At 43.6% G+C, this 21651-nt stretch overlaps 1 protein-coding gene across 1 annotated transcript in view; it reads left to right on the plus strand.

Moving 5' to 3' along the window:
- fbxw5 (F-box and WD repeat domain containing 5) overlaps positions 1-21651 on the plus strand; it is a 74803-nt gene that overhangs the window by 40586 nt on the left and 12566 nt on the right. The window contains exons 3-5 of the mRNA XM_048559265.2: positions 8341-8498; positions 8681-8855; positions 18752-18900. Of these exons, the coding sequence (XP_048415222.1) occupies positions 8341-8498; positions 8681-8855; positions 18752-18900 (482 nt within the window). The remainder of the gene's footprint in view (positions 1-8340; positions 8499-8680; positions 8856-18751; positions 18901-21651) is intronic.

Consider the following 21651-nt stretch of genomic DNA (forward strand, 5'->3'; position numbering starts at 1 on the left):
CCTGCATAACTTTAGACTGTGGGAGGAACCCAGAGCACCTGGCACTTAACCCACGCAGACACTGGGAGAACATGCAAACTCCACACAGACGTTCACCCAAGGCTGGAATCTAACTGGATCGCTGGTGCTGTGAGGCAGCAGTGCTAACCAATGAGCCAACATGCTGCCCTCTATTTTCTGATGTGAGATATGTATAAAGTTGTTGAGAAGATTTGAAGCTTGGTTTGTGGATGAGCCTGTACCGTACCCACAAACAATAAAATTAACGTAATATACAAAATACCATGCAAGGACTGTGAAAAACGTTACATAGGCCAAACTGGAAGAAAACTGACAATAAGGATACACGAACATCAACTGGCCACCAAGAGACATGACCTATTCTCACTGGTCTCATACACACAGACAAAGAAGAACACGAATTCAACTGGGATAACACATCCATAATAGCACAAGCCAAACAGAGACACACCAAGGAATTCCTGGAGGCCTGGCATTCCAACCAGAACTCCATGAACAAACACATCGAACTGGACCTGATATACAAACCACTGAAAAACAGAACCAGAAGTGATGCCAACCACTCCAGCAAGCCGAAGCATATAAATAACGAGTGGGACAGAACACCAACGCTTCACCAGAGGTGCACTGATGATGTTACGTAGCAGGGTGACAAAATATCAGCATTGAAACACCTGCTCAGTGAGCAAGCCTACAACCTGAAATGTGTGTAGTCAGCAAACTTAGATGCCCTGTATTCAGACATGCACTGTTCTGTAAACTGTACATTATTATTAGTAACTCAGCCATTTAATTGTTTTGAGTAAACCTGATCTCAATGATAGTGCCAAAGTGGATGGACAAAGCTCAAAGATTGGTTGGAGGCAAGAATTAGTCAAACAAACTAATGCAAGTATTGAAAATAGGAAGTAAGGTAGAAAGAGGAAATGCTGTGAAAAGCTGTTACAGATAGCAGGTAATAAATGATCCAAGACCGAGCGAAAGGAGCAGGAAATGAGTGTGGTTGCTGCTTTAGGAGATCCACAGGTTACATGGAAAGACAACATGGGGGGAATGGGTGTCAAATGGAAGTTCAAACGCCACCTGCTCACCCACAGTGACCAGACAAGACGACTGTTTTTCACCGCTTTTATTCATGCATATACAAGACACAGGTTCCCTCAATCACTTACACTGTGTTGCCATTATGCATGTCTGATAGTTATCGTTCAATTGCATCTGCTGATCCCAAATTAGCATGGGTCATGGTTATCCAATCAGCTACCATTGAATTAATTCTTAATAAAAAAATACAGTTTCAGTCATGTATATGTAACAAAGGAATGAACAACATTCCTGCATTTGCCAAAAAAATCCACCTTGCTTAGCTCTACAAAGAAAAATAATCTTGGATATCAGCTGCATTCTTGTTTCAACCTGATGTTTGAATCGTCATTTCTGCCTCATTATCTTATCCCCCTTCTCATTTCCCTCTTTTGACCTTGGTAAGTTATCTGTGTATATATTACAAATAATGGAAGTCCTAGTATTGATCTTTGCAGAACATCACTGGTTACAGATATCCAGTCAGAAAAACATCCCTCCATACTACGCTCTGTCTTTGATGACCAAGCCAACTTTGTATCTAATTTGCCAACACACCATGGATCCCACGTGACTCCACATCTGGAATAGCGTACCATGAGGGACCTTGTCAAATGCTTTAGTGAAGTCCATGTGGACAGTATCCATCGCCCTATCCTCCTCAGTCATCTTCATTACTTCCTCAAAAAACTCAATCAAGTTTGTGGGACAAGACCTCCTAAACCGCCCTATAATTTCCTACATTATCCCTGTTACCCTTCTTAAATAAAGAAACAATATTCGGTATTCATCAGTCTTTTGGGACCTTACTTGTAGGGTATGCAGGGTAGTTTGATCGTAGAGTAGGATAATAGGTCAGTACAACATCGTGGGCCGAAGGGCCTGTACTGTTCTATGTTCTCACGTGTGGCTAAAGAGAATACAAAGATCTCAGTCAAGGCCCAGGAATCTCATCCCTTGCCTCCTTCAGTATCCTGGGATAGATCTCATCAGGTACTAGGGATTAAGACTCCAAACATCCTTCTCAATATGGACATGGCTCATAACATCAATATATCCCTCTATATATCATAAACATATTTATGTCCCTTTTCTTGGTGAATACTGATGCAAAGTACTCATTAAGGACCTCACCCACTTTCTCCAGCTCTACGCATAAATTCCCTCCTTTGTCCTTGTGTGGACCTACCCTTTCCCTTGCTACCCTCTTGATCCTAATATATATATAAATTGCCTTGGGATTTTCCTTAGGCCTACTTGCCCAAGGACATTTCATGGCTCCTTCTGGCCCTCCTAATTTCTTATTTAAGTTCATTTCTGCTTTGTTTATTCTCTTCAAGGCCCATGTTTGATATCAGTTTCCTAACCCTTACAATATGCTTCCTTTTTCTTTTTGACTGGCCTTTCAAATCTCCTGTCATCCAAGATTCCCAAATCTTGCCAACCTTAACTTTCAACCTCACAGGAACATGTCAGTCTAAGCTCTGATCAACTGGTCTATAAAAGACTCCCACATGTCAGATGTGGAGTTACCCTCAAACAGCCGTCCCCAATCTAATTTCTCCTATTCCTACCTAATACTGATATAGTTAGCCTTCCCCTAATTTAGCTCTTTCATGCGAGAACCAATCTTTTCATTATCCATAACATGTTAAAACTTACAGCGTTATGATCAGTGTTTCCAAAATATTACCCCACTGAAACTTTGACCGCTTGGTCACGCTCACGCTTCAAAATAAGGTCTAGTCCAGGCCCTGGACTGTCTACATGTTTCAAGAAACCCTCCTTGATGCACCTAACAAATTCTGCCCATCTACGCCCCAGCACTAAGGGAGTCCTAGTTAATACTGGGAAAGTTAGAATCACCTACTAGAACAAGTCCTGTTGCTTTCACATCTCTGCATGATTTTCCCACTGAGTATTAGGAGGCTTATAGTATTATCCCATCATCGTGAGTGCACCTTTCTTATTCCCGAGTTCTGCCCGTTTGCATCACTGGATGAGCCCAGAAAGATGTCTGTCTCAGTACCGCTATGACATTCTCTTTAATCAATAATGGAACTCCCCCCACCCCTTTTACATCCTTCCAGATCACCAGATACATCTAAACTCTGGAACATTGAGGTGCCAGCCCTGTCCTTCTCTCAACCACGTTTCTGTAATGGCTATTGCATTGTAGTCCCATGTACTAATCCAGGCTCTAAATTCATCTGCCTTGCTCGTTATACATCTTGCATTAAATTAAACACACATCAGACTGCTAGACCTGCCATGTTCGTTAACTTGGCTCTGCCTGGTCTTGCTATTAGACTCACTTGACATAACGTCGACTTATCTCCTCAATCACTCCACATGCTGATCTTGTTGATTAAAGAGAATGTCACAGCTGTACTGAGAGAGACATCTTTCTGGGCTCATCCAGTGAGGCAATATGGGTAGAACTCAGGAATAAGAAAGGTGCTCTGTTTGCCAATCCCCTGCCACACTAGTTTAAACCTTCCCAAGTGGCACCAGGAGATCTCCCTGTAATGTTATTGGTGCCCCTCCAGTTTAGGTGCAAATCTTCCTTCCGCTACAGGTCCCATCTGCCACTGAAGAGACCTCAATGATTCAGATATCTGAAGCCCTCCCTCCTACTCCAGCTGTTTAGCCATGCATTCAACTGTGTTATCTTATGTACTGTAACCCTTGGCCACCCAGGAGGTGTAATTATTTAATTTTTACAAATTCCATGAGTTTAGGGCAGAGTTAGCACTTCCAGACAACCCACTAGTATTCCCAATCAGGCTTTGCCTTCCTGTATATTTAGACTTCTGGCCTACCCTAATTTCCAGAGCAATTCTGAGCATAGAATTTTAAAATTTTTTACAATTTGTTGTCTTACCCATTGTGTAGCATTTTGTGATTGTGACATTTTATTTAGGGGTGGCACGGTAGCTCAGTGGTTAGCACTGCTGCCTCACAGTGCCCGGGGACCCGGGTTCAATTCCACTGTCGGGCAATTGTCTGTGTGGAGTCTGCACATTCTCCCTGTGCCTGTGTGGGTTTCCTCCTACAATCTAAAGATGTGCAGGCTAGGTGGATTGGCCATGCTAAATTGCCTGTAGTGTTCTGGGGTGTATAGATTAGGTGGGTTATAGGGGGATGGGTCCAGGTGGGATGCTCTGAGGGTCAGTGTGGACTTGTTGGGCCGAAGGGCCTGTTTCCATACTGTAGAGATTCTATGATATTATGGACAAAAAAGGGAATGTTCCTGAAACACACTAAGTCACTTTGAAAGTGGCCATGGTATGATGATACAGTAGTGGTTTGAATTTTCCTACCCTAGCTATCCCATCTGATAGTTGATTCATTATTTTTGGACATTGTGTAGTGTTTTAGTATCCACAGACACGAAAGGTTACAACATCATATCCTGACATTCTTGTCATTCTATTACATATTTGCACGAATCTTGACAAACTGGTCATCCAGACCAGAGTCCCATACAAAGTAGTGGCAGGTCCTTCCAGACAGCAGTCGAGTTAATTACTGGTCCCACAATTTGTCACGAAAGAATAGAGATGAGCTCATCATGGTGTTGCCCTCCCACACAGTAACATATATACCCAAGCCAGTAGCTCTATTGTGTGGTTTGCTCAGGTCCAGATTACCCCAAATTCTGTAAGGATGTCATATTTAAGTCCTTGAGAGTTTGTAAATTAGGTTCTGCAATACTTTTGTACCTACAAGAGATTTGCTTTGATTCTTGTATCATCCTATCCATGTGCAAGGACTCATCCTTCTACATCTGACTTGAATTCTTTTGTCTATTAAGGGTTAAATTTGTAGATTGTGTAACCTGCATAGTTGCTGTCTGAATCCATCAGTTGGAGATTGCCCTGTTAGATATCTAAGTGTTCGGTTTCTTGATCCGTTACTGTTTCTAATTCTGCCTGATGGTTACTCTAAGGGGCCTCCCAAGCCAGTTCTAGTGTGTCTGCAAATATCTTGACTACAAACCAAAAAAAAACAGCAACATTGGCTCCTGTCATCCAGGATGACTGTTTTGTGATCCTTCATGTATCTGTTACTGCGTGTAATGTTTCCATTTATGCTCCCCTTTAATATCTACAAATGCATGCATATCATCAATCATCATCACCTCATGTTGTTCCTGCCATCTGGGGGAAAGCCTGTTTTGGCCTGGATTAACCTTTGGCATTACCCTGGCTCCTACCTGGGGAATTCACAGCTGTTCGTTTCATTTATCCATTTTCATATCTTAAGTGTTGGCTATTTCTGGCCTCCTCCTTCATTCGTTTCCACACGCTTCTAATACTCTGAGTTTAAACAACAGGTTTACAGAGGTTTAATATAATTTTCTTCCTTTTATACTTTATCCTCCTATTTATACAGCTCAAGTTCTCGTATACTTTATGAAACCACTCTTTCAAACTGACCTGCCACATTTATGACTTATACACATGAACACCCAGATCCCTCTGTTTCGGCACCCCGTCTAGAATTGCATCATTTGTTTCCTATTGTCTCTCTGCGCTCTTCTAGCCAAATGAATGATTTCACACTTGTCTGCACCCAGCTGTGTCCTTTTGAAGTCCGTCCATCTCATAGTTCACAATGTTTGCATTCTTTTGTCATCTGCATATTTTCAAATTGCGTGTGTGTATATGTCAGGAATTGTCCTAATGGGCCATAAGGTTGGCCTGAACTCCAACTGTTGGGGGAACCAGACTAGTAATCCAGAACCCCAGGCTAATATTCTGGGGATCCAGGTTTGAGTTCCAGCATGACAGATGGTAAAATTTGAATTCAATAAAAGTCTGGAGTAAAAGCTCATCTGAAGGTGACCATTGAAGACAGTTACATTCTTTTTCTTGAAAGAAATGTAACTAGCTTTAGTAAACCAGATTGGGTTTTTAATCAATGTCTTTTAGGGAAGGAAACTGCCAACCTTACCTGGCCTAGCCTACATGTGACTCCAACCCACCTCAATGTGGTTGGATCCTATCAGGGTCAATTAGAGATGGTCAATAAATGCTGGGCTAGCCAACGATACCCATATCTCATGAACGAATAAATAAAACTCTGATATAAACCTTCCCCAGTCAAGACAACTGTTTGCCACTCTAAAATTTCCTGTAACTCAGCCAATTTCTTATTTGTGTTACTACTGTCCCTTTTATTTCATGACGCACAGGACAGAATTGTTATGGTGCATTAGGAGGTCATTCAGCCCACCATGCCTGTACTAGCTCTATTAGTCAGTGCCAATAGATTAGCAAAGGTGTTACAAAGGAGACTAAAGCACCTTGTCAGCAAGTCACCCCACTCCATTCACTCAGCCCAAGAGTTCCTCAATTCCACCAAGGATGTAAGAATAGACAGCGACGAGACCATGGTATCATTTGACGTTACTGCTCTATTCACTTTGATAGATGTGACACCATCTCCACAGACAATAAGCTGAAGCTACTGGATCTATGCTAAATCACCCACTTCACCATTAATGGCCAAATATACGAACAGATCAACAGGATACCCATGGGGTCACCTATCTCCTACTACTAGCTGAAGCGGTGATGCAGAGACTTGAAAACATAGCCCTTCTGCTAATCCAACCACAATTATGGATACGATACGTGGACAACACCTTCATCGTTATTAAACAGACCAAACTAGAGGAGACACACTAACTAGTAAACAAAGCCCTTACCGGAATCCAATTCACCAGGGAAGAAGAAAAGAACAAACAGCTCCCATTCCTGATGCCATGGTGGAATGCAGAACCAATGGGAAATTCCTAACAAAGGTACATAGGAAAGCCATACACACTGACCAAGTACTGAACTTCAAGAGTAACCACCCTAACACACAAACAAAGTTGCGTGAGAACATTTAAATGGGTAACAGCATGCTGCAGAAGCACAGAACTACGCCAAAAAGAAGAGTACGCCTTCCAGGTATACAAATACAATGGATACCCAAAAAAACCGGGTCGGAAGATGCCTATTACGTGAACAACACAAGGAAGATACTGCATGCCCCGAAACACATCATATTACCTGACATCAGCAACACATCTGAACTAGCCACAAGACTCCTACGACCACTGGGCATCAGAGTGCACACAAACCCACATCAATCCTATGCCAACTGCTAGCCCAAGCCAAAGACCCGCTACCCACTATGGACAGGACCAATGTCATATACAGGATTCCCTGCAAGGACTGTGACAAACGTCACGTTGGACAGACGGAGGGAAATTAGCCACGAGTACACTAACATCAACCGGCAACAAAAAGACACGACCAGTACTCGCTCATCTCCATCCACATGGATAAGGAAAACCACCAGGATCCTGAGACAGGCGAAGCAGAGACAAGCACGGAAATTCCTAGAAGTTGGATTCTCCACTAAGAAAGCCATCAATAAGCATATAGAGCTAGAACCCACATACACTGCATTGTGCAGGAAAACCGGAAAAGAGGTAATCCAGCTCAACATACACCAAAGTTTAAATAACAAGTGGGAAAACTCAACAGCGCTTCATCGGAGGCTGCGCTGAGGATGTTATCCAGCAGGGTAATGAAACATCTGCGGAACAATGAACCACCATGGTGAGCCAACCAACACCATATGCACAGCCTGAGCTACAAATCTACTGTAAAACCTTAAATCTCTGTGAGTTTGTTCATATCATTTCTGTCTAAATAACCATCCAATGCCCTCTTGAATGCCTCAGTTGAACCTGCCTTCACCACGTTTCCAGGCTGTGTATTCCGTAACAACTTGCCGAGTGAAGAAGTCTGTTCTCACATCACCCTTGCTTCTTTTGACATCACTTTCTATCAATGCCCTCTCATTTCTTGTTCTTCAGTGAGTCTTCTGTGACTATTGGGAATTCCATACACACCACATCAACGACATTGTACTCATCAACTCTCATGCTAATGCTGGGATATTTGTTCTAGCTCTGATTATGAGCGTAGCTAGGCAAAGCATAGCAAAACACTGCACTGCTTAACATTGTGACTCGAGTCCACATTTCATGAGGAAATGCCACCCACATCGTGCCACAGATCCATTTCTCTCATCATCATCCCTGCAGGCAGCTGCTTAGATTTGGTACTTGTATTGCAGACAGGACAGAGGAAGGAAAATCACAATAATTGTTTTATTGAAACAGATATCAGAAAATTCTGTAAGCCAATGCGAATATCTTGCTTCCTGTAGCTGCAGTTTCATGGTTGGGTGAATTTCAGAGACTGTATGACACAATTCCATGTGTGGAAGTGGAGACCTTGAAGGAACATCGTGACCAAGTCTTACATGTTAGCTTCTCTCATAATGGCTACTTATTTGGATCCTGTTCCAAGGACTGTTTTGTCAAGGTAAGATCTCTGTGTGTGAATTTATAACCTGTCTCACTGTGTGTCTTTACCACCCCTCTGAATTTAAGACCTCTTGTTCTGTGACTTGTGTTTATGATATCTGTGTCTTTGTGACATCCCTCACTGTGTGAACTCTGAATACTAGCTAGTGTTCTCAGTATCATTTTCATTGTTTCTTTCAGGTGTGGAGCAATGATTTGGAGATTTCAGTGTTGCACAGCGCTAACATGCGCCCCTACAACTGGAGCTATACCCAGTTCTCCCAGTTCAATGCTGAGGATACCCTCCTCCTTGTCTCTGGAGTCTACATTGGGCCACACAGCTCATCATCTGGTGAAATTGCAGTCTTCAGTCTAGGTACCTCTCTGCCAGCATAACGTTAATGAGTTGGTTCAATAATACCAGAACAAACTGAGCCTTGGGAAACAGGTTCCGGCCAAAATGGGAACAGGAGGAGGCCAATGCTTTCCTAAAACCTATTGCCCATTCAGTAATATGATGGGTGATCGGGACACAAACTCCATTGACCAATCTTTGATCCCTAGTCCTTCAAATACAACAACATTTGTTGATCTCGGTCTTGAAAGCTGCAGTTCATCTTTCCAATTAACTGTCTTTTTGCTGGAGAGAATTCCAGAATTCCACTCTGTTGGAAAGGCTTTCTGGATTCCTGGACCACCTTGAACTGAGGGTTATGCCCCATGTTCTGGACTCCCTCAAATGAGATCAGAGGGGAGAAACAGAACGTATCAAATACACAGCTCAGTAAGATTACCTCTAATCTTCTGTATTCAGGAGAATACAAGTGATGTTAATGCAATCATTGCTCATATTAATCCGTTCAGACTTGGTCTCTAGTGAAGACAACGGAATGATGCACTATCAACAGTGCATGAGATCATAGAAAGATTAAGGCAGATAGATGTATTTCACATTGAAAATATAGTGCCAGACTTCCTTCGGTGGAGGCAGATCTGTCCATGTGGTACACTTAGGTGCAGTACTGTTGGGACAGATCTGTTACTGTGTAACACTGGAGTACAGTACTGGGGGAGGCAAGTCTGTAATTGTATAATACTGAGGTACAGTACTGGTGGATAATAAAATGTGAGGCTGGATCAACACAGCAGGCCCAGCAGCATCTCAGGAGCACAAAAGCTGACGTTTTGAGCCGAGACCCTTCATCAGAGAGGGGGACTTCTGTATCCATTGTACCGGTGTGGCTTCCTCTACATTGGGGAAACCAAGTGGAGGCTTGGGGACCGCTTTGCAGAACACCTCCGCTCGGTTCGCAATAAACAACTGCACCTCACAGTCGCGAACCATTTCCACTCCCCTTCCCGTTCTTTAGATGACATGTCCATCATGGGCCTCCTGCAGTGCCACAGTGATGCCACCCGAAGGTTGCAGGAACAGCAACTCATATTCCTCTTGGGAACCCTGCAGCCCAATGGTATCAATGTGGACTTCACCAGCTTCAAAATCTCCACTTGCCCCACCGCATCCCAAAACCAGCCCAGTTCATCCCCTCACCCCACTGCACCACACAACCAGCCCAGCTCTTCCCCCTCCACCCACTGCATCCTAAAACTAGTCCAGCCTGTCTCTGCCTCCCTAACCTGTTCTTCCTCTCACCCATCCCTTCCTCCCACCCCAAGCCGCACCTCCATCTCCTACCTACTAACCTCATCCCACCTCCTTGATCTGTCCGTCTTCCCTGGACTGACCTATCCCCTCCCTACCTACCCCCCCCCCCCCCCCCATACTCTCCTCTCCACCTATCTTCTTTACTCTCCATCTTCGGTCCGCCTCCCCCTCTCTCCCTATTTATTCCAGAACCCTCACCCCATCCCCCTCTCTGATGAAGGGTCTAGGCCCGAAACGTCAGCTTTTGTGCTCCTGAGATGCTGCTGGGCCTGCTGTGTTCATCCAGCCTCACATTTTATTATCTTGGATTCTCCAGCATCTGCAGTTCCCATTATCACTGATACAGTACTGGTGGAGTCAGGTCTGTCATTGCATAACACCAGGAAAGATACTGGTGGGGGACAAGTCTAACTGGAGTGCAATACTAGTGAGGACAGGTCTGACACTGTATAAAAATGGAGTGCAGCACCGGTGGGGACACGTCTGTCTCTGTATAACATTGGGTACGATACTGATGGGGACTGGTCTGTCATTTGTTTAAGACTGGATGTGGTCCACCTGAACCAATCTGAGAATAGGATCCTAATGGAAAGGGTAAATAGGGTAGTCAGAGGTGCTTGAAACCAGTTAAAGGTGGGTATGGATCTGGAGAGGTTATTAAAGTTTCCAGAACAAATCTAACAATGGCACAGCAGACACGAGGACAACGATGAGAAGGGGGACAGTCAGTGCAGGACTGAGGGTGCTGTACTTAAATACACGCAGTGTTCAAAACAAGATAATTGAGCTTGTAGTACAGATTGAAATTGGCGGATACAAGGTTGTGGGTATCGTAGAGACGTGGCTGCAAGGAGATCAGGGATGGGAGCTAAACATCGAGAGGTAAGATTCTATTGAAAGGACAGGCTGTAGGCAGAGGGGTGGGATTACATTATTCATAACAAGTTAAATTAAGTCAATAGCAAGAATCATAAGGTTGGAAAGCATTGAATCTGTGTGGGCAGAATTGAGAGATTGCAAAGGAGAAAACCCTAGAAGTAGAAAAGACATGTAAGAAAGGCACTATTAAAATAACATGGGCAACTTCAGTATGGAGGTGGACTAGGAAAATCAGATTGGTAGCAGATGCCAAGAATAGTAATTTGTAGGATGTATACAATATTTTTTTTTGGAGAAGCTTGTGGTAGAGCCCATTAGGAAACAGATAATTCTGGATTTAGTGATGTGACCACAATATAATTGAATTCACCCTGCAGTTTGAGAGGGAGATTCTGGAGTTGTAATTGGATTACAATTGAATAAAGGTAACTACAAAGATGTGAGGAAGGAGTTGGCCAGAGCTAATTGGAGGGCGAGCCTAGTAAGGAAGATGGAGGGCCAAAAATGGCAGGAGTTTCTGGATGTAATTCAAGAGGCATGGCAGAAATTGATCCCAGGAATGTAGAAACATACTCGGGAACCATGCTGGCAAGGGAAGTCAGAGACAGCAGAAAAGCAAACAAGCAACAGAGGATGACTGAAAAAGCGCAATAATGTATAGAAGGTAATAGATAAGATAACAGCCCATGCTGTCGGAGGCAAATTGGGAACAAAGGATCTTTTTCAGAATGGTAATGGGTGACTGGTAAAGTTCCGCAGGATTTAGTGTTGGAACCGCAAATATTCATGTTATACGTTAACGATCTGGACAAAGAAACGGAAGAGTGTTTGGAAGAGATTTACAGGAATGACCCTGGGTACGAGGGTCTTGTCAGCTGAGGAACCTTTGAAGATTCTGGGTCTGTACTCAAGGGGATGAGGGGTGATCTGATTGAAACTTAGATAATAATGAGAGGCTTAGACAGAATGGACGTGGAGATGTTTTCACTAGGAGGAGAGACTAGGACATGAGAACTATCTCAGAGTGAAAGGATGATCTTTTAGAACTGAGATGAGAAGAGTGTTTAGAGCAATAAGGTGATGTCTTTCTGGGACCCATTGCTGCAGAAAGCTGTGGAGGCCAAGTCATTGATTGACTTTGAGACAGAGATGGATAGATTCTTGATTAGTAAGGGGATTGAAGATTATGGGGAGAAGGCAGAAGGATGGGGTTGAGAAACATGTCAGCCAGGATCAAATGACAGAGCAAACGCGATGGGCGGAATGGCCTAATTCTATTCCCGTACCTAGTGGTTGTATGGTGGAGACAGGTCTGTCAGTGTATAACATTGAGGATCAGTACCGAAGAGGACAGGTCTGTCACCGCGTAACATTGGGGTACAGTATGAGTAGGGACAAGTCTGTCACTGTAAAACATTGGGGTACAGGACTAATAGGTCAGGTCTGTCTCTGTATAAGACTGGATTTAAATATTGGTGGGGACTGAAATAACATAGTATTGAGTTTGATTTTATTATGCGACAGATATATTGAATCATGGGTCAGGCAGGAGATTGGTATTTACGCTACCAACAGATCCATATTGAATGACAAAACAGACTAAAAACGTTCATGTTAATAAAATGTGAGGCTGGATGAACACAGCAGGCCAAGCAGCATCTCAGGAGCACAAAAGCTGACGTTTCGGGCCTAGACCCTTCATCAGAGAGGGGGATGGGGGGAGGGAACTGGAATAAATAGGGAGAGAGGGGGAGGCGGACCGAAGATGGAGAGTAAAGAAGATAGGTGGAGAGAGTGTAGGTGGGGAGGTAGGGAGGGGATCAATGGGAGAGAGATTCCCTGAGGTTGGTCCGGAGGGATGGGGGTAACTTCTTCAGGTTAGGCATCCCTGGAAGAGGCTTCGCAGTGAGGTTAAAATAGTATCAGAGATAATGGGAACTGCAGATGCTGGAGATTCCAAGATAATAAAATGTGAGGCTGGATGAACACAGCAGGCCAAGCAGCATCTCAGGAGCACAAAAGCTGACGTTTCGGGCCTAGACCCTTCATCAGCCTCACATTTTATTATCTTGGAATCTCCAGCATCTGCAGTTCCCATTATCTCTGATACTATTTTAACCTCACTGCGAAGCCTCTTCCAGGGATGCCTAACCCGAAGAAGTTACCCTCCTCCCTCCGGACCAACCTCAGGGAATCTCTCTCCCATTGATCCCCTCCCTACCTCCCCACCTACACTCTCTCCACCTATCTTCTTTACTCTCCATCTTCGGTCCGCCTCCCCCTCTCTCCCTATTTATTCCAGTTCCCTCCCCCCATCCCCCTCTCTGATGAAGGGTCTAGGCCCGAAATGTCAGCTTTTGTGCTCCTGAGATGCTGCTTGGCCTGCTGTGTTCATCCAGCCTCACATTTATTATCTTGGAATCTCCAGCATCTGCAGTTCCCATTATCTCTAAAAACGTTCATGTGGTGTTTTCTTGCACCTACTTCTTTTTACTTACAGCAGTGTTTGCATTTTTCTGTTGAATCCCCGTAGTGTGGAAATGGCCATTCAGCCCATTGAATCCATACCAACCCTCCGAACAGCATCCCACCCAGACCCATTCCCCTCCCATCCCTGTAACACTGTATTTCCTATGGCTAACACACATAACCTATGCATCCCTCAACACTTTGAGTTACTTAGCATGGCAAATCTACCTAACTTCCACATCTTTGGACTGTGGGAGAAAACCGGAGCACCCAGCAGAAACCCACAAAGACACGGGGAGAATGTGCAAACTCCACGCAGTCAGTTGCCTGAGGCTGGAGTCATAGAGTCCTACAGCACGGAGTCAGGCCCTTCGGCCTAAACGGGTCCACGCTGACCAAAATGTCCATTCACACTAACCCCATTTCCACGCACTTGGCCCATATCCTTCTAAATCTTTCCTATCCATGAATTCATCCAAATGCCTTTTAGATGTTGTTAATGTACCTGCCTCAGACACTTCTGCTAACAGCTCATTCCATGTGTACCACCTTCTGTGTAAATAAAGCTACCCCTCAGGTTCCCGTGTATTCTTTCCCCCTTTTACCTTAAACTGATGCCCTCTAGTCCTCGATTCCCCAACCCTGGGAAAAAGACCGAGTGCATTCACCCTATCAATGCCTCACATGATCTCATACACTTCAATTAGATCCCCCCCTCGGTCTCCTGTGCTGTATAGAAAAAAGCCCTAACTGGTCCAACCTCTCCCCATAACTCAGTTCCTTGAGTCCTTGCAACATTCTTGTAAATTTCCTCTGCATTCTTTCCAGTTTAATAACATCTTTCCTATAGCAAGGTGACCAAAACTAAACACAATATTCCAAGTACGGCCTCACCAACTTCCTTTACAACTGCAACATAACTTCCCAATTTCTGTAATCAGAATTCAGCGCAGAAATGACAGGACATATCAGTTGACTACGTGGCTGCAAAGATTGTGTCGGGGTAGGGTTTCACATTCCTGAGGCATTGGGACCGGTTCTGAGGGAGGTGGGACCAGTGCAAATTGGATGGGTCACACCTGGGCAGGGCTGGGACTGATATCCTAGGGGCAGTGTTTGCTAGAGCGTTTGGAGAGGGTTTAAACTCATATGCCAGGGGGATGAGAACCTATGTAAAGAATCAAAGAAGAAGGCAGCAAGGATAAAGACAAAAGCTAGCAAAGGGAATAAGAAAAGTGAAAAGCTGAAACACGAAGGACAAGATTCAAACTGGGCTTAAAATAAGAAGGAGCAAATGCTGTCAAAAAGACAAGCTTAAAGGCTTTGTGCCTTAATGCGCGGAGCATCTGCAGTAAAGTAGATAAATTGATAAGGTTCCACATGGTAGGCTATTGGAGAAAATATAGAGGCCTGGGATTGAGGGAGATTTAGCAGTTTGGATTAGAAAATGGCTTTCTGTAAGAAGGCAACGAGCGGTGGTTGATAGAAAATATTCAGCCTGGAGTCCAGTTACTAATGGTGTGCCTCAAGGATCTGCTTTGGGACCACTGCTCTTTGTCATTCTTATAAATGACTTGGACGCAGGCATTGGTGGATGGGTTTGTAAGTTTGCAGATGACACTAAAGTCGGTGGAGTGGTGGACAGTGTGGAAGAATGTTGCAGGTTGCAGGGAGACTTGGATAAATTGCCGAATTGAGCTGAAAAGTGGCAAATGGAGTTCAATATGGATAAATGTGAGGTGATTCACTTTGGGAAGAATAATAGGAAGGCAGAATACTGGGTCAATGGAAAGATTCTTGGTAGTGTGGATGTGCAGTGGGATCTTGGTGTCCATGTACATAGATCCCTGAAAGTTGCCACCCAGGTTGATAGTGCAGTTAAGAAGCCTTACGGTGTGTTAGGTTTTATTGGTAAAGGGATTGAGTTCCAGAGCCATGATGTCATGCTGCAACTGTACAAAGCGCTCGTGTGGCCTCACTTGGAATATTGTGTGCAGTTCTGGTCGCCCCGTTACAGAAAAGATGTAGAAGCATTGGAAAAGGTGCAGAGGAGATTTACCAGGATGTTGCCTGGTCTGGAGCGAAGGCCTTATGAAGAAAGGCTGAGGGACTTGGGTCTGTTCTCATTGGAGAGAAGAAGGCTAAGAGGGGATTTAATAGAGACATACAAGATGATGAGAGGTTTAGATAGGGTGGACCGTGAGAGTCCTTATCCGAGGATGATGACGTCAGCTTGTACGAGGGGACATAGTTACAAATTGAGGAGTGATAGATTTAAGACAGATGTCAGAGGCAGGTTCTTTACTCAGAGAGTGGTAAGGGCGTGGAACGCCCTGCCTGCCAATGTAGTTAACTCAGCCACATTAGGGCCATTTAAACAGTCCTTGGATAAGCATATGGATGATGAAGGGATTGTGCAGGGGGAGGGGCTTAGATTAGTTCACAGGTCGGCGCAACATCGAGGGCCGACGGGCCTGTTCTGTGCTGTATTATTCTATGTTCTATGTTCTATGTTCTAAATTAATCACGTAGATAGATGTAAATGGTTACGATATAATTGGGATTACGGAGACATGGCTGCAGGGTGACCAGGGATGGAACTGAATGTCCCAAGGTATTCAATATTTATGAAGGACAAGCAAAAAGGAAAAGGTGGTGGAGTGGCATTGCTGGTTCAAGAGGAAATTAACACAACAGTGAGAAAGGATATTAGCTCTGACAATGTGGAATCTGTATGGGTAGAGTTGAGAAATACCAAGGGCCTTAGTAGGTATCAGATATAGAACCCCAAACTGCACTGGTGATGTTGGGAATGGCATTAAACAGTAAATTAGAGATGCATATAGTAAGGGAATATCGGTGATCATGGGTGATCTTAATCAGCACATAGATTGGGCAAATCAAATTAGCCACAATACCATAGAGGAGAAATTCCTGGAGTGTATTCGGGATGGTTTTCTTGACCAATATGTGGAGGTACCAACTATAGAACAGGCCAACTTAGACTGGGAGCTATGTAATGAGAAGGGAATAATTGCCAGTCTAGCTGTGCAAGACCCCTTGGGGAACAGTAACCACAATATGATAAAATTTTTTATCAACGTGGAGAGTGAGGTTGGTGATTCAGAGACTAGGGTGCTGAACCTTAATAAAGGACACGATGAGGATGTAAGGCGTGAGTTGGCCTTGATAGATTGGAAAGAGTGACTTAAAGGGATGACAGTAGATAGGCAATGGCAAACATTCAAGGAATGGGGGATTGGGACAACTGTTTATTCCTGTCTGTTGCAAAAGCAAAGTGGATAAGAGGGCCAATCCATGGTTTACAAAGGAAGTAAGAGATATCCAAGGAAGAAATGTACACATTGGCAAGAAAAGTAATAAATCTGAGGATTGGGAGCCGTTTAGAATTCAGCGAAGAAGGACCCAGGAATTGATTAAGAAGGGGAAAATATAGTATTAAGTAAGCTTGCAAGGAACATAAAGAGTGATGCAAAGAGTTTCAATGGGTACATGAAGATAAAGAGATTGATAAAGACAAATGTAGGTCCCCTTCAGACAGAAACGAGGAATTATAATAGGGGACAAAGAAATGGCTGAGGACCTGAATACATACTTTTGGTTCTGTCTTCACAAAAGAGGGCACAAATCAGCTACCAGAATTGTTGCAAGATGCAAGATTTAGTGAGAGGGAAGAACTGAGGGAGATCAATATTAATAGAGAAATGGTGCTAGGAAAATTGTTAGGATTGAAGGCTGATAAATCCCCAGGGCCTGATAACCTACATTTCAGAGTACTTAAGAAAGTAGCTCTCGAAATAGTGGATGCTTTGGTGGTCATCTTCCAGGATTCTATGGACTCTGGACATCCCCTGCAGATTGGAGGGTGACTGATGTCACTCCAATATTCAAAAAGGGAAGTAGAGAGAAAACAGGGAATATAGACCATTGTGCCTAATATCGGTAGTGGAAAAAATTCTCAAATCCATTGTCAAGGATTTTATGGCAGAGCATTTAGAAAGCAGTGGCAGGATCAGAACTCAACAACTGCAGCCAGTCAGGGCTTATTTAGACTGTAGCAGTTCAAGAAGGCAGTTCACCACCACCTTCTCCAGGGCAATTAGAGATAGCAATAAATGTTGGCACAAACAGCCATCCTGTGAATGAGTATGAGAACAAAAACAGTTCAATCGAAGAAAATATTAAAAGGCATTTGAGAAAACAAAAGATTCATTAATTAACTATGTACTAGCTTTGGCTCAGTTCAGAGCACTCTTACCTTGACTCAGAAGGTTGTGGCTTCAAAAGCCTCACTCCAGTCTTGGGCATAAAAATCAAGGTTGGCCCTTCCTAATTTGGGTCTTTAATATCAAAACTGAAGTTGTCTGGGAAATATTAAATGTAAAATATATTGTGGCAGTTTCTGAAAGCTATTCAGAGTTTCCAGCTGGAATGCACTGCCTAAAACAGAGAAGATTCAGGAATAATGTCTGTAAGGTAACTGGATACCTGGCACTGGAATTGAGTTTAAGCCGCAAAGTTATGCTGCAGCTCTATAAAACTCTGGTTAGACCAGGCTTGGAATATTGTGTTCAGTTCTGGTCACCTCATTGTAGGAAGGATGTGGAACAGAGGGTGCAGAGGAGGTTTACCAGGATGCTGCCTGGAGTGGAGGGCAGGTCTTATGAGGAAAGGTTGAGGGAGCTAGGGCTTTTTTCATTAGAGCGAAAAAAGATGAGAGGTGACTTGATAGGGGTTTACAAGATGATGAGAGTCATAGATAGAATGGATAGTCAGAGACTTCTTCCCAGGGCAGAAATGACTATTATGAGGGGGCATAATTTTAAGGTGATTGGAGGAAAGTATAGGGGAGATGTCAGAGGTAGGTTCTTCACACAGAGTGTGGTGGGCGTGTGGAATGCACTGCTGGCAGTGGTAGTGGAGTCTGATATTTTAGAGACTTTTAAGTGACTCTTGGATAGGCACATGGAGGATAGTAAAATGTTGGGTATGCAAGGTAGTTTGATCTTAGTAGGATAATAGGTCAGCACAGCATTATGGGCTGAAGGCCCTATACTATGCTGTACTCTTCTACGTTCTATGTTCGAAAAGGATACATTTGCACAGTAGAAGGAAAGAGCATTTGTGTGAGGCAGGCTAATGAAACAGCTACTTGTCCTGCTTTTTCCTTGCTGTATCATTGTTTGAGTCTGTGAGCACTGTTAATTTCACGCACTCTGGGTGCTCTTTCCTTTCAGATGACTTCACCTTGCTGTCCAGAGTGAGGAATAAACCCTACGATGTCTTTGGTTGTTGGTTAAATGAAACACATCTGATCTCTGGGAACCTACACTGGATTGGGAATATGACGTCTTGCTCAGTGTTATGGTTAAACAAGGCCTACCAGGTAAATGCACATTAGCACTTTGCTGCCATCATCCCTTTAAACATAATCTTCTTTCAAGTTGAAGCCAATACACTGACATTAAAAATAAGAAGTTCTGTGTCTCTCTGATGCCAAATGTAGCAACTCAGTGTGTGCAAATAAGCATAACAGAGACTTAACAAGTGACTGTGTCAGAGAGAGCGTTGGGCTTCACAGAGCATATAGTGTGAGTATCATAGTGATCTCGAGAGAAAGTATGATAAAGTAAGCAAGTAAAGTATGGTAAAGAGCCTAAGAGAGAGTGTATGATAGAGTAAGCAAGTATTCTACACAGTCTTGCTAACAAGAAGACACCCCGTCAAAGCCTGTATTTGGGGGAGCACCATTTCTATCGTATATGACGAGCATACTGTTGATTAGCAAGTTGCTACTATGGGTGTACATGAGCAAAAGAGTCTGTGTGTGAGTCAGTGTGTGGATTTGCGTGGATATGTGTGGATTGAGCAACTGCATGTGTGTGTGCATTTGTGAGCAACTCTGTGTATATGAGCCACTGCAATTATGTGTGTGCGCGCATCGGCAGGTGTATATGTGACCGACTGCGTGTGTGTGAGCTGGTGTGTGTGAGCAAGTGCATGACTGCATGGTTAGCGGGTGTGACTATATGTGAGCGACAGTGTGAGGACATGATCAAGACTGGGCTGTCTTCCAATACTCTCTGCAGCTGTGAAGGTGCGATCAAGACACAGCACTTTGAAGGGAACTGGGAAGAAAAGGAACAGAAATGTCGATAGCAATTAAACCAGAATCTCAGATTCATATAGCTGAAAGGAGGTCATTTAGTCTACTGTCTGTTCTAGCTTTTTGAAAAATCTTCTAATTAATCCTACTTCTCTGCTCTTTCACCACTGCCCTGTAATTTCTTGATGTTACAGCCTTTATCCGATTCCAAATCATAGCAACCTGTCTGGTTCTTCTGCCAATTTCTTTTAGTCTAGTGTTTACTCGACACTCTCACTAGAAGAAACAGATCCTCCTTTTAATCTGTGGAAATCACTCCATTTCACTCTCTTGATTAAATCTCTTTTTAGCCATCTCTGTTGTATTGAGACTAATCCCAGCTTCTTCAGTTTCTCCATATAACAGAGCTGCTTCACTACTGGAGCTGTTGTAATAAATCTCCCTGGCACTCTCTTAAGTGCCTTGCCATCTTTCCTAAATTGTGGGGCCCATAACTGATTCTGTAGTTGGACCACATTTTATTAAGATGAAGCATTATCTCCTCATGTTTGCATTCTCTGCATCGATCAGTAAGACTATCTGCAGTTTCAACAGCCTTTTCAACCTGCCCTGCTCCATTTATAAATGAATACATCCAGGTCTCTTTAACTTTGCATCTTTGGAATCGTATGTTTCATTCTGCCTGTCCTTGTGCTTTCTGACAAAATGTTTCAGTTTCATCTGCTAAATGCCTAGTTCACCAGTCTGTTTTTCACAGAAATTGACTGCCATCCTTCTCGTTAGTTATAATGTTTCCAAGATTTGTAATATATGCAAACTTTGAAATTTATCCTTAGATACTCAATTCCAAGATGTTGAACTATGGGAGACACCTGCATACCATGTGAAAAACAACAATACAACAAGTCTCACTACTTTGTATCTCCTATCCAATACTGTATCCACAACACATTAAACTCATAGGCTTGAATTTTACTCGCCTTATCGAAGTGTCATCTTCATGCACCGTTTCCATTTTGTACCTTTTTTATTCATTTACATGATGAGGGGGTGCTGGCTGGGTCAATGCTTACTGCCCATTTAATTGCCTCTCAGAAGGTAGTAGTGAGTTGCTTCCTAGAACTGCGTCAGTCCATTGAGGACACTGCTGAGAAGTGACTAAGGAGGATTCTTGGAGGACTCGTCTCAGTCACTGCAACCAAGGAGGGGAACACAGAGGAGCTGGTGTCAGTGACGGTGCAAGGCCATCTAACAGAGCGTGCTGCTGAGGATCAACTGAAGAGGATTCTGGGAGAAATCGGCTCAGTCACTAGTGACTGCTCAGGAGGGAATAAAAGGGAGACCAGCTTTTGAGAAGGGCTGCTTTGTGGTTGAAGTGCTGCTGGAGGTTTAAGTTTGGGCTTTGGTGAGCAGGGGAGTCAGCAACAAGGTAAGATAAGATTCTGTTCTTTGTCTTACTGTGAAGGGTTAGAGATGGCAGTTAGGGCAGTGGTGTGCCCCTGCCAGATATAGATCAGGGAGCAGTCTAGTATCTGTGACGACTATGACTGCAGGAAACGTGACTGGCTGCAGCTCCTCACAGACCATGCGGTTTAGTTGATTTGTAGGTTGATTGAGACCCTTGCCTCAATTCCTTTGAATAGGCTACTGACGGCGATCAGAGTGAGAGGTATTTTCCTTTTTCTTTTACCAACAGTACAGGGATTCTCAGAACTGTGAACCCCACAGCACACTAGTCCACACAATAGAACGTCAGGCCATTAACACAAACAGATTAGCATTGCAGGTAGTTCGTAACCTCTACTTTGTATTTCTAGGAAAGCCAAACCACAAAAATTCTGTAGAGGTGTAGAGAGGGAGAAGATATTCAGTTCCTTTGTTATCTCCTCCTGTTATATTTTTCTCTTTCAGTTTTTTTACAACCATCTACAGGTACAACATTCCACAAGTCCCAAATAGGACTTTTCCAGACAATTTACATCTGCAGTCATTTTCTTTGAAAATGGCACATCACTTTTACAAAGAATGTTT

This window comes from Stegostoma tigrinum, chromosome 29, assembly GCF_030684315.1.
Source record: "Stegostoma tigrinum isolate sSteTig4 chromosome 29, sSteTig4.hap1, whole genome shotgun sequence".
NCBI classification, from domain to species: Eukaryota; Metazoa; Chordata; class Chondrichthyes; order Orectolobiformes; family Stegostomatidae; genus Stegostoma; species Stegostoma tigrinum.